Below are 12,185 nucleotides of genomic sequence, written 5' to 3' on the forward strand. Positions count from 1 at the left end.
AGTTACAATCAGGCATTTATTTCAGAAACAAATGCTGGAGAGACCTCAAACGTGTTTGCATGCCAAATCAAACAAGTGTTTTAACTTGAATTCAAGTGCCAAAATGTATGTATGCAATCATTTTTAACCTGAGATATTAATGTTTTTTCTGTGATTGTTTATTTAATGGATTCAGGGGACCTGCAGCTCTTGATGGGTGGATAATAAGCAATTACTGTACATGCTGACATTTAACCAAGGTTTTACAGTTGTGAATATGCAATAAATGCTGCAGTGTCCATCTCTGATATCAGTTGTCAATGATGTCTATGAAATCCTGATTCTTTAAAGTCAACTTTTATATATTTTCAGAATAAACATTTATGGAAAAGTACTATGTGCTGTCTTGTTTTGAGCCACAACACTGTCCTTGACACAACATTTTTAAATTAGAGATTTATACAACAGTTCCAGATTATTAGTCCAAAGTCCATGGGTCATTTTTAAAAAATGTAACAATAAGGCTATATAACAAAATCAGTATCTTCTGAACAAATAAAACATAATAAATGTTGATGTTTTATTTTCATGTAAATTCAAATAAAATTTGGTAAACCAAATAACACATTCACAGAAAAATCCAGTATATCTTTAAGATACATTAAAGGATTTATCACAGTAGCATGTATAGACATTAACAAAGCAACACATGCCACTACAGTGAACAAAAATCTATTTCTGGGGCCCAGAAACTAAGATGGATCTTCATTTGGGCACAAAAGTGTAACTGGGACCTCTTATTTGATTGGCTCATATTAGTGAGGTGGGGCACACAGCCATGACTGAAAGATATTGATTTATTTGCTGCATCTAGGTCACTAATAGTTTACTTATGTTAAATATTTCACAAATGTAAAATTCTCCAACTAAATGTTGTTTATTATATATATAATATATAATAATAATAATAAATAAATAAATAAAATAGTTATTCTGAAATGAACAAAAAATTAACTAGGTCACTCCATGCTTTACAAAAACCTTTAATTTTATCTAAGAAATTAAAAATATTTAAGTTATATGGGCAATACCTCATTGCCTATATTATGTATATTTCCATATCAAATTTACTGTATTTTTGAAAAGTGAAAGGACAACATTTTCAAGACTGTTAATTTTTTTATTAGTAAAGTTGGGCAATGGCGCCCTCTTGTGCTTCATGCACACTTTTTATTTAATAATAATAATAATAAATTGCTTGTTATATAAAGATGAATTAATTTGTAATGATTTACAAAAAAAATATTTGTTTAGCGAACTGCACTTTTGTCGTTTTATAAGTACAAAAACCATGGAGGTTTATTGTACATTATACATTTTATGCTCGTATAGATGCAGTGCCCACCCTGATATTGCGTTTAACGGGAGAACAGACGGTTTTCATTCAGCACTCCGCCCGTTGGTGTCACGTTACTCAAACACTCGGCCCCTCAGTTCCTCATATTTGTAGGAACACAGAGCACAGCATGAGTTTCTAAAGGCATCCTTCCGCCCTTTTCCTTTTGATTGACAAGCGCTCCACCAATCAACTCAGAATATCCATTTACGTCACCAAACATCTATTTGAGTGAAAGCTTCCTCAGCCAATAGGCATCATGCGAGGGTTTGCCGACCAAGGTCGCGGTAATGGCTTCCTAGGCAAGACTTACTTTGTATATGCCGCCGTAGGGACCCTAGTAGCTGCGGTTAGCGGGCTCATTGTACATTATATTACAGATCTGCACGTTTGCGAAGAAAGCTCGGAATCTGACACCTTCGTGCCTGGGAGTTTCTCGCCAATGTGGCTGAGTTGTACGGCTGAATGAGGCGATCGCCTGTGGTACCGTAGAAGGATGAACTCCATCGCCGGTCGGGATCTCGCAGTGTCCGCTGGAGCTGTCAGCAGCAACCCCGGAGCAGCATCATCCAGAGTCCTGCATGTGGAGCTCACATCACAACAGGTACACCTGCAGCATCCAGCCATATGATCCATATGTGCCCGCATATATAGTGTGTGAATGTTTAGTGGATCTGCTTGTGCATGTGTCACATGTCACCGGATGATCACAACACGGGGCCTCCATATCCAGTTAAGCTCTGGTCAGCATTTATGAATGCAGTGGAGTAAGAAATAGAAATAGAAATATGAGAAGCATTAAATAAGACGTTGTTAATATTAAAGAGCTGGCTTGTTCATTAAATATACTAGACCGGTTATACAGTGTAGTGTCTGGCTGTCTTGTCACGGTGGATCTTCAAACTCCAACACAAATACAAAATAAACCCGACAGCATCCTAATATTTGTTATTATTCATGCTTCAAAGATTTTGAAACTGGCTAGGAAGGTAGTGGTGGTGCTGTGCTTAACTCAATTGCACTGCAGCGTTTTGACAGCACTGACATAAATGACTATAAATGATGTCCTGCTTTTAGATTGATTTGGCACACATTGTTTTGGGGGTCTAGTCTACAGAAAGACCCTAGTTATGAATGTTTGGTTCACTTGGTTTCTTTTTAGAGTTTAGTAGTTGACATTAAATGGTTTATCAGCCAGAATAAAAGTATTATTGTGTTTATATTGTTTTTGTTTATTTTTAAAATTTCTATTAATAAATATTTCAGGCAATACAGCCATATTGTGTGTTGTTGATGTAATGCTTGATATTTCCATTAGAGAGTAGCTGTGATTGTGTGTGTTGTAACAATTGCAGTGTTGCAAAACACACAGCACTCATACATGCTCTGAATCTGAGTGTAGACTTCAGTTATGTGGAATGATAGTCATGTCCTGCAGAAATCGTCTGTTTAATCACATCACTGGTTCCCGGGAAGTGTTTTGGGGATCGCAGGTTTTCCTGTTAAGCAGTGTGTGTTGATGACTTGGCGTTCTGTGAGGGGAAATGTTGCATTACTCAATGCTGCAAACATGTTGTGTCATGGCTTTAAGCAAAGAGTGGTTTCTTGCCAGAAGAACCAAACCAGATGTTTTTTTTTTTTTGCTATATATAATATAATATATTATAATATAATGCAATATTAAATATTTACATTTAGGTTTATTTTTCTTTTAGAGGGTTTCATGTAGGGCTGTATGATTAATTGAAATATAATTGCGATATGGCTTAATATGATTATCAAATGCAACATGCACCAACCATCTAACCAATCTTGCAATGAAAAGTATTTATAAACCGGCTGTTGTCAACAAAAGAGAACCTTTAGGGGCTCCCTGCATTTTTTTTTTGTTTCAAAAAAATTAAAACATTCATAAATATTTGTATTGCAATTTTACAGTTGTACTGTACAATAGAATAATAGCAATTATTATTGTTTTACCTTAAATGCTCATTTTTTACTTCACAGTGAGATATTACAAATATTGTAATATTTGTAACATATTATAATATACCATAACATTGTGAACAAGACATATTTCTTTTTTTACATTGTAATTTAGTAGTAGTATTAATAATTGTCTGTAATAATTTTAATTAATAATTGTTTAGTAGTAGTAATAATAATTGTTTCATAGTCATATTGATATATAATCTGAAAACTTTTCGTAGCGCTACAAACAAGCATTGCATTTTTTGCAAGCATTTAAAAAAAAATCACATATGAAATTTCAATTGAAATTTTTATCAGGGAAATTTTACAGACTACAACCTTTTCATCTATGATAGCCATCTCCTGTTCGGTTAAAAACAGAAAGCACTGTTACCAAAAACTGAAATGTGAAACCAAATGTGAAGTCCCTATCACATGACAGTGGCTCGTCAGAGCTTGTCGCACCTGTCTGAATTTTATTTTACGGGAAACGTATGGGAAAGTTCATTTTTGTTATGACACCAATTGCTTTGTGACTCACACCAGTCACTTGTGACTCTCTTACTGCTTGAGGCAAAGTCCTAAAGGACCACTGTTATGGACTACAGATGACCTCTGTCACACCCTTGAACGCTGTTCTTTTGTTGTGCAGCAGAAGAGCATTGCTATTTATTTACTGTGATGCAATTCATCAACTTCAGCATTAAGTCTAGCTTGATTTGGTGTTTCCGTTTCATTAAGCTGTTTGAAACAGCTGTGAACCGCCTAATAAGGGAAAGTTGATCATACACTAGCTTGTTTGTTCCTGTGCTAGTTAAGTAGCCTGTTAACCTAGTAAATAGTACCACTGAAATTCTGCATTTCAGAATCTGGGACAAACTGACCCTGGATGTTCCTCAGTGTTTTGTTGTCTGAAACAAGACAGAAATGGGGGAAAACTGAACAAAGTGTGGTGTTGTTCCTGTAGCTTCAATAATCCTGTGGGGCATCCCATGACTTAGATTTAGTATTTAATGCCTCACGGCCGGTGCTGGAAATTCTCCGTGGCTGGTTGTGATGAAAGCCGGTCAGGTGAAAACTTTAGTGTGCTGAACTCTCAGATAATGGCTGTGGCCCTGTGCTTTAAATCCGGCCCTTGTGAATGGTAACTCTGGAGTTTCTCTCCATCTCATGCTCTGTAGATTAGCATCATGAGATCAACTTTATCTTTTATGTGTGAGGGGGGAAAAGTGTATATAATTGTTATTATATTATTGTTATTGTTATAATTAATAAGTATCACTTTTTTTTTATCACTTTCCTACTACTTGTTTCACTTCTGTTTCAGTTTTTATAACCATTTCTTTGTATAGGTAGTATTTATAAAGTTTAAGTTTTTAGTTTTGGATCTGTTTTTAGTTGTTTTAATACTACAATTGATTGCTTCTGTTGTCCTCATTTGTAAGTCGCTTTGGATAAAAGCGTCTGATAAATGACTGAATAAATAAATAAATATAATTGTAATTATTTGTGAAACTCTCATGGTTTTTGATCAATATTTACAATGAAATGGTAACTTTTTACAATTTTTTAAATAATTTTATTTAATTTTTTTAATTTAATTTTATTATTCTTTTTTTTTTTACACAGACTCCAGTTGGAAATCCCATGCTTTAGACAGTTTCAACAGTAAGGAGTGATTTATGCAGAATGCATCCTTGAAGTCAGTCTAACCAGTTTTTAATTTCTTTTATATGTAAACATTCTGGCTGTGTAATTATTTGAGTGTTTGGGACTCATCATGTTTTTTTCAGTGTCCTGTGCCATTAGCGGCTAGTGTTTAAGATGCCGAGTCAAGTTGAAGTTTTACAAACACATCTTGAGACCCCTGCATTCTGTTTCATTCTATTATGCTCCATCTAGCGGTTTAATGTAAACACCATCAAAGAAATGTTCACATTCATGGTCGGGTGAACCTGAAGCATGTCAAATTACACAAGGCTTCTGACTACTTATTTATGCAACATCCTTTCTGTGGTCACATCGTAAACCTATTTTATAGGGTCTCTTTTTTTTTTTTTCTTCTCCTTTTTAAGCTACGAAAGCTCTTATTATGGTAAACCTTTCCATGCCTACGAGATCTTTTTTTCCCTTGGCTCCTTCAAAGCAGTGGATTTGTGCCCGATGTGCGGCATTGATGTCACGTTTTGGTCAGGGTGGACGACTTGGCTTTGTGAGGACTTGGCTTTGGCATTTCGTCACCATGTGACGTGACACTCACAATGATGTTTTGTGTCTGTGTGTTGGTCTGTTCCTGTTCACTGTCAGTTATTTATGATGAAAAATGGAGAACTGTGAAAACTACTAAAACTACTACTAAACATTGAGATTTTATTGCATGTGTGATCCAGTAAATGGGAGACTTGATGTCAGTGAGTTTGGTCATGATGATTTCCATTGACCGCTCAAATGGCATTTGCAAAAAGCCACTGTAAGCTCATTTATACTGAATGTTTTTTTTTTCACATATGTGTTTGTGTCCGAGTATGTACAGACCTGTTGATGTACAGCTTATGAAAGTAAAGTAATAAAGTCAAATGGCATCTTTAAAACACTAATATCGTCTTTGTTCATTACTCCGTTCTCTCTCACTAACCATCTTCCTCTCTTTGTCCCAACAGAGGCGTTTACGTCACTTGCGGAGCATAGCAGCCCGTAACATTGTGAACAAGAATGGCTCTCCTCTTCTTGACACTTACTTCACCCTTCACCTCTGCCAGGAAGATCGGATATCACGAGGTGACTGATGCCAGCTAAACTGGCTGCTACTCTCTGATTGTTTACTTAATTTATTAATTAAAGTGCAGTGTGTAATTTCTGTAGGGGTTGCACAGACTAATCGACTAGTCGACTTCAATGCTCTGCGGACAGTAGCTCGTACATCACGCGCAGATTGCGCGCACACGGAATCATCCAGCGCAGAAATGTATTGTCAACACTGTTCTGTGATTTCTCAATAAAATAGGTTTGAAACTGAAAAGTTCAAGCATATATTTCTTAATAACTAAATCCCACAGCTTCACTAGACCTGTTAAAAAGAACAGTTAAAAATGAGCTGTTATAGGAGCAATAGCCATGTGGGCAGCGTTGTGTCATATGCCATAGCTGTGCACAAGGTGTTTATCACAGCTCCAGAGTTATTTGTGACGTCATCAGCGACTAGTCGACTTCGACTCGACTTTCATCACATAAAAGTCGACTTTAAAAAAAATCAGAAGTCGTTCAACCCCTAAATTTCTGTCACCACTGACACCAAGCAAAATTACAGAAAGTAACTGACTGTTTTCAAACAGTTTTTCCAAACAATCACCCTGTCTTCCATTGGCCTTTCAAGAGATGGACACACCCCCAGACTCACGCTATTGGTTGAGCTGTTGTCGGGCTGGTTGAACCACTCAAATAAACACTACAATGTTTTGATATCGCCATAGTGTTTACACTTTACACATGTGGAGACATCAACCTATGATTTCTGTACTTGGTTATCGGTATATTAAAAATGGGATATTAAAAATATATTGCAAAGCAAATTTAAACTCTAATTAGAAATAAATTATAAATGCAATTTAAAATGATGGTTTTCTACTTCAGTAAATGTTAAAATGTGATTACTTATGTGATGCAAAGCTGAATTTTCATCATCCATTACTCCAGTCTTTAGTGTCACATGAAGAAATCATGCTAATATGCTGATTTGATGCTCAAGAAACATTTTTTCAAGAAATATTATTTTTATCGATGTTAAAAACAATTGTGCCGCTTAATAATTTTGTGGAAAATATAAAGTATAGAAATCTTTTGTAACTTTGTGTCTTTTCTTTCACTTTTGATCAAATTAATGTATCCTTGCTGAATAAACATATTCATTTTTTTACAAACGAAAACTTACTGACCCTTAACTTTTGTATGGTATTGTATAGTGTAAGTCACATTGAATTTAAAAGCTTTTGAATGACTTCTAATATTCTCTTTTCCTTTTCCAGATTTTTATAAGAGTGAAGTCATCCGAGACTCATTGGTGAGTGCTTTTGTTTTCATATGGAGTTTGGTCATATGATTTAATGCCCGTTATTCTAAAATGTGAAACAAAAGACAGAGCAAAGCATATCATAGCTTAGCAGCGTGGTGTAGTGTAACATGATATAGCGTTGCATATCAGCATGGTCTCCTCTGGATTTATGTTCTGCTGTTGTTGGATGAGAAAGGTAAAAATTTTTTTTGGTATAATCACAAATGCCCTTAATCTCTGTTAAAGCTTGCAGGACTGCTTTAAAATGTACCATGGTAACCACAGTTTATTGCTGTGAAACCACTAAAAATATATTGGATCTTCAAACAGTTTAGGACACTTTCAGAGTCGTTGTCATTTTTATTTTGTCATTTTATCTTATTTGTTAATATTTGTGGGTGCTATTGGCAGACATGATGGTTACCACAGTATATTTTAGCCTACAGTGTTTTTTGTAAGTTTGTACATTTAAATATTGTCCCTTAAAGGTGAGGTGTGTTATTTTTGTTATGCTAAAATGTAAAAAACAGTGAAGGCTGTGGCATTTTGGTTGCTTACAGAGTCTGCCTGACAACAGCAGCAGTGGCTTAACCAATGGTGTGAGTTTGGGGCGGAACTATCTGTTTGACAAACCAATGGCAGATGGGGGAGTGTGTGGGGAAACCTTTTTGAAAACAGTCATAATTTCTGGTGCTAGTAGCAAATTACACACTTCACCTTTAAATTTTGATGAAAGCATCAGCAGGTACCATATAATTATACTTTTTAGCCAAAATAACAGTTTTAATCATGTTAAAAAAAAAGACTGAACTAGAACTGACCTGGCAGTGGATGTAAAAAGGCAATCCTGTTTCAATGTTCTTCTCAAAACCAAAAGCATCAGGACTTCATCTTTACACATATGGCAGGACTACCCTCTCACCTACACATAAAAGGCATTGATACAGCTCCATTTACTGATATAAAACAGGTTTGCTAAATGGGCTTTTCGGGGTCACACCAGCAACCTTTCACTTTTGAAACAATCTCTTTATTTTAATACTCCAAGTGGGCCTTTGAGCCTCACAAATGGATGTGGCTCCTGTCATTGGCGACTGGAAAGCGGTTTAATGACCATGTGGTCACTCTGTCCAAGCCTGTAATTCTGCTGAAAAATATTGACGCATAGCAACTGCTAAAGTGTGAAGAGAATGACCACATGATGCATAAAAGCATACAATCATCAGTAATGTGATTTATACTAGAGGTCGACCGATAGTGGATTTTGCCGATACCGATAGCTAGGTTGGACCACACTGGTTGATACCGATTAATTATATATAACCATTTTATAGTTTTTAAAATGGATACTGAACAAAAACTAAAATAGTGCTTTATTAAAAAAACAGTACTGAACCATACTACTACTACTACTACTAGTAGTAGTAGTAGTAGTAGTAGTAGTAATAATAATAATAATAGTAAATGTTGAAATTAACACCCTCTAATAAGGAACAATACTTACACAGCTTTCATTAATCTTAATGTTACAAAAACTCACCCGTATCTCACACACTCCGGACGCGTCGCGTTCAAGTCGAGCAGCAGTCTAAAATAGTTTATTTAATCACCAAAAGGACACAAGTTTACTTCAAGAATGAACAATGAGGCATAGATGAGTTTGAAGTTCGGTGTTTAAAAAACGGCACGCAATCTATATTATAGCTCTATAAATGAAGCATACAGACTTTATTAGAGCCACAGAAAGACAAACGTTTCGCTGAAAATGCACAATACACAATTCATTATGTTCATTAACAACGATTCGGGACAAATATAATGTAATTTAATGGAAAACTAGCGCTCTGTGGCACTTGATGATTATCTAATCAAAATAAAAGTGCAGCGCTGAGTCTAGGAGAACTCACCGGTATCACACACACTCCGGACGCGTCGCGTTCAAGTCGAGCAGCAGTCTAAAATAGTTTATTTAATCACCAAAAGGACACAAGTTTACTTCAAGAATGAACAATTTGGCATGGATGAGTTTGAAGTTCGGTGTTTAAAAAACGGCACGCAATCTATATTATAGCTCTATAAATGAAGCACACAGACTTTATTAGAGCCACAGAAAGACAAACGTTTCGCTGAAAATGCACAATACACAATTCATTATGTTCATTAACAACGATTCGGGACAAATATAATGTAATTTAATGGAAAACTAGCGCTCTGTGGTGCGGCAGGATTTTCTGTCGGCTGTATTTAAATCTGCGTCTGAAGTTTCCCGCTCTGTTCAGCGTGCAGTAAAATTAAATAAAAACAGTTACTAACACTTGTGTGGTGCGTCAGATCCCATATAGTCGGCACAGCATCGTCTTTTAGTTTAATCTTTCTGAAAATCCTGCGTCGAATTGTGCCTTGTTTGTAAACAATTCATACAAACACGATTAAAGGGTTCATGAACTGCCTTTATTATTTTATACTGTTCTCTGAGGTCCACTTATAATCTTATCAAGATTTTTATATCAAAAATCATCATAATTTAGAAGTAATAGGCTTTTTCCTGTCCTTTTTTGACCCCCCTCATCGGAACGTTCTGTTTAAATAGGCGTGGCGATTGTAGACTCAGAAGTAAATGCCCACTGCTATGATTGGCTAACACTTGTGTATGTTTGACAGCCTACATCCTTCATCTTTCTCTCATAAAAGACTAAAGTTTGAGTCTTTGATTTCAGTCATGCTGTGATCCCACTCCCTCTTTCTTACACCGATGTTTCCCATGACCAGTAAACACTTTTGAAATCAAGGTAAATTTTGGTTCAAAAACACATCCAAAAAAACTGTCATTTTTTTCTGTGTATTTTCCTTCAGATTCGCTCCAGAAATCCAAATGAGATCATCTTTGGACTGAACGATGGCTATGAAATGACATGAACAAAGGACCAAGTTCTTACTGACCTGCGTTTGCCTCTCGTTATTTACCCACTACTTGCGCAAAACTGTGGGCGGGGCTAAACAGGCAGTGATATAGAAGCAGGCGTTGATCATCTTCTGCAGAGGCGGGGTTTAGCCACATTATTACGTCATAAAGCCTGTCGTTTTGGATGTTTTTATAGTACAGTGACCTCTGATATGTCAATAGATCAAGGGAATTTTGATTTCTCAGTTCATGACCCATTTAAAGACTCAGTTCTAGTCTGTTATCTGGACTGTAAGGAACATTTTAATGGTGATGGTGATGATTTGAAGTATTATAGGCTATGAATGCTGTATTTATTAGTGTGATGACATGATACACCCATGAAGACAAGTTTATAGCTAAAGGCCTGTTCTGTTTTTCTGGGTGTGCTTTTCTCTCTATTTATCAAGTAGGCAGAGCTCTATTGAATTCAGTTGTTTATTATTACATTTACAAATCAATGTCCATTTAATTTAGTGTGATATTATAGCTGGTGGTCTGTAATTTTGTTAATTGCATCTCCCTGATTTTCCTCAAGGTTAGAGCAAAAAAAGGAAATGTATATTGTCATTACAGAAGATCATAACTGCGGTAGCTTTGAAATAATCACACACACAGTCTGTTTGTTACTGACACAATGTATATTCGACTTTTATGAATTGATTCATTTCAAAGCTCTCATTCACTGATTCATATACATCATCACTCAAAATGACTTCATGTGACAATCACACATGTGTTGGGACCAGTCAATCGAGCCAAGTGTGAAAGCACCCACAGATTCTGAACGGACTAATTTAAACTTTTGAACAGAGTTGTAACTGATACGGTTTTGTTTGACATAATCAGAAAACTTTGTATTCTACCTCTAACCTTCTTGGACCTCTCTTCCCCCTTTTTGTTTCTTCATTTCCCTTTCTTAGTGGCTTCCTGTCCTTCTGTACCTCTTTCCTCTTTTTTTATATTAATCATGTAATCATCCCTTCATTCCATCCACTCTGGTGGTCATGTTGATGGCTGTTTTGTATTTATTTCTGCTGACCTAGTCACTGTGAGGGTAGTTTTGTCAGCTGCACATCCTCTTGGAGGAAGACCCTCTTTAGTCTCCAGACTGCCTGACTGCACAGTTTTGCAAATCTGTTTCTGCTGTCAGTCTTTGAAAGCTTGGCTTCTCTTTGCTGCATCATTGACTATGCTGAAAGGCCACGCTCATGCGTTATTTTTAACAAAAACAATATGTTTCAAAGTCTAAATTGCTGTTGTCTTTGATCATATATTGGCTGAATTTTTGTTAACAGTTTAATGATGCCCAGTTTAAAAAAAAAAAGGGAATATCTGTATCTGAAGTAGCAGGACAAAGTTATTCCCCGAGTACCCTGTGTTCATAATTTAGTTTGTTTGTGTGTTTTCAGAACCCAACATGGCGGAGCTTAGATTTCGCAATGCTTCCGGATCTCTTGGACACGTCTGTGTCGTGTTTTGTGGTGAGAATATGGGGTGGGAGGGAAGAACAGTACCAACTGCTTATTGAGTGGAAGGTCAACCTTGATGGGCTCAGATATACAGGACAACAGGTGAGGAGTCAAATATATACATTCACACTCATCTCTTTGCTTTCCCTTTTTTATACTCTACCAAGTATAGGTTGGTATCTGACATGGCTATCTAGTTTTCCCCTAAAATCTTTTGTTCTAATCTCTAAAGTTTTATATGGGTGGAAAAAATAAGGTAAAAAAAAAAGTAAAAGTATTATTAAAAAGAATAAAGTAATTCTAATGTGCAACAGTTTTACATGCAAGAATTTATATTTTATTATATATATATATATATATATATATATATATATAAAT

General features: G+C 35.9%; 1 protein-coding gene and 1 long non-coding RNA gene across 2 annotated transcripts in view; one reads left to right on the plus strand and one right to left on the minus strand.

The window, feature by feature from the left end:
• Nucleotides 1-26: 26 nt before the first annotated feature.
• On the minus strand, nt 27-10,173 carry LOC107751381 (uncharacterized). Its single transcript, XR_001641234.1, has 3 exons — nt 10,161-10,173; nt 3,890-3,895; nt 27-334 (listed from the first exon to the last, which is right to left on the minus strand). It is a non-coding gene; the product is annotated as an uncharacterized LOC107751381 (long non-coding RNA).
• Nucleotides 1,644-12,185, plus strand: part of LOC107751378 (UV radiation resistance-associated gene protein-like) — a 108,772-nt gene continuing 98,230 nt past the window's right edge. Inside the window, exons 1-4 of the mRNA XM_016567097.1 lie at nt 1,644-1,979; nt 6,007-6,124; nt 7,369-7,403; nt 11,748-11,973. Of these exons, the coding sequence (XP_016422583.1) occupies nt 1,872-1,979; nt 6,007-6,124; nt 7,369-7,403; nt 11,748-11,973 (487 nt within the window). The 5' untranslated portion in view covers nt 1,644-1,871. The remainder of the gene's footprint in view (nt 1,980-6,006; nt 6,125-7,368; nt 7,404-11,747; nt 11,974-12,185) is intronic.

The sequence above is a fragment of the Sinocyclocheilus rhinocerous genome, unplaced genomic scaffold (assembly GCF_001515625.1).
Source record: "Sinocyclocheilus rhinocerous isolate Xijiao unplaced genomic scaffold, SAMN03320098_v1.1 scaffold1624, whole genome shotgun sequence".
Classification (NCBI taxonomy): Eukaryota; Metazoa; Chordata; class Actinopteri; order Cypriniformes; family Cyprinidae; genus Sinocyclocheilus; species Sinocyclocheilus rhinocerous.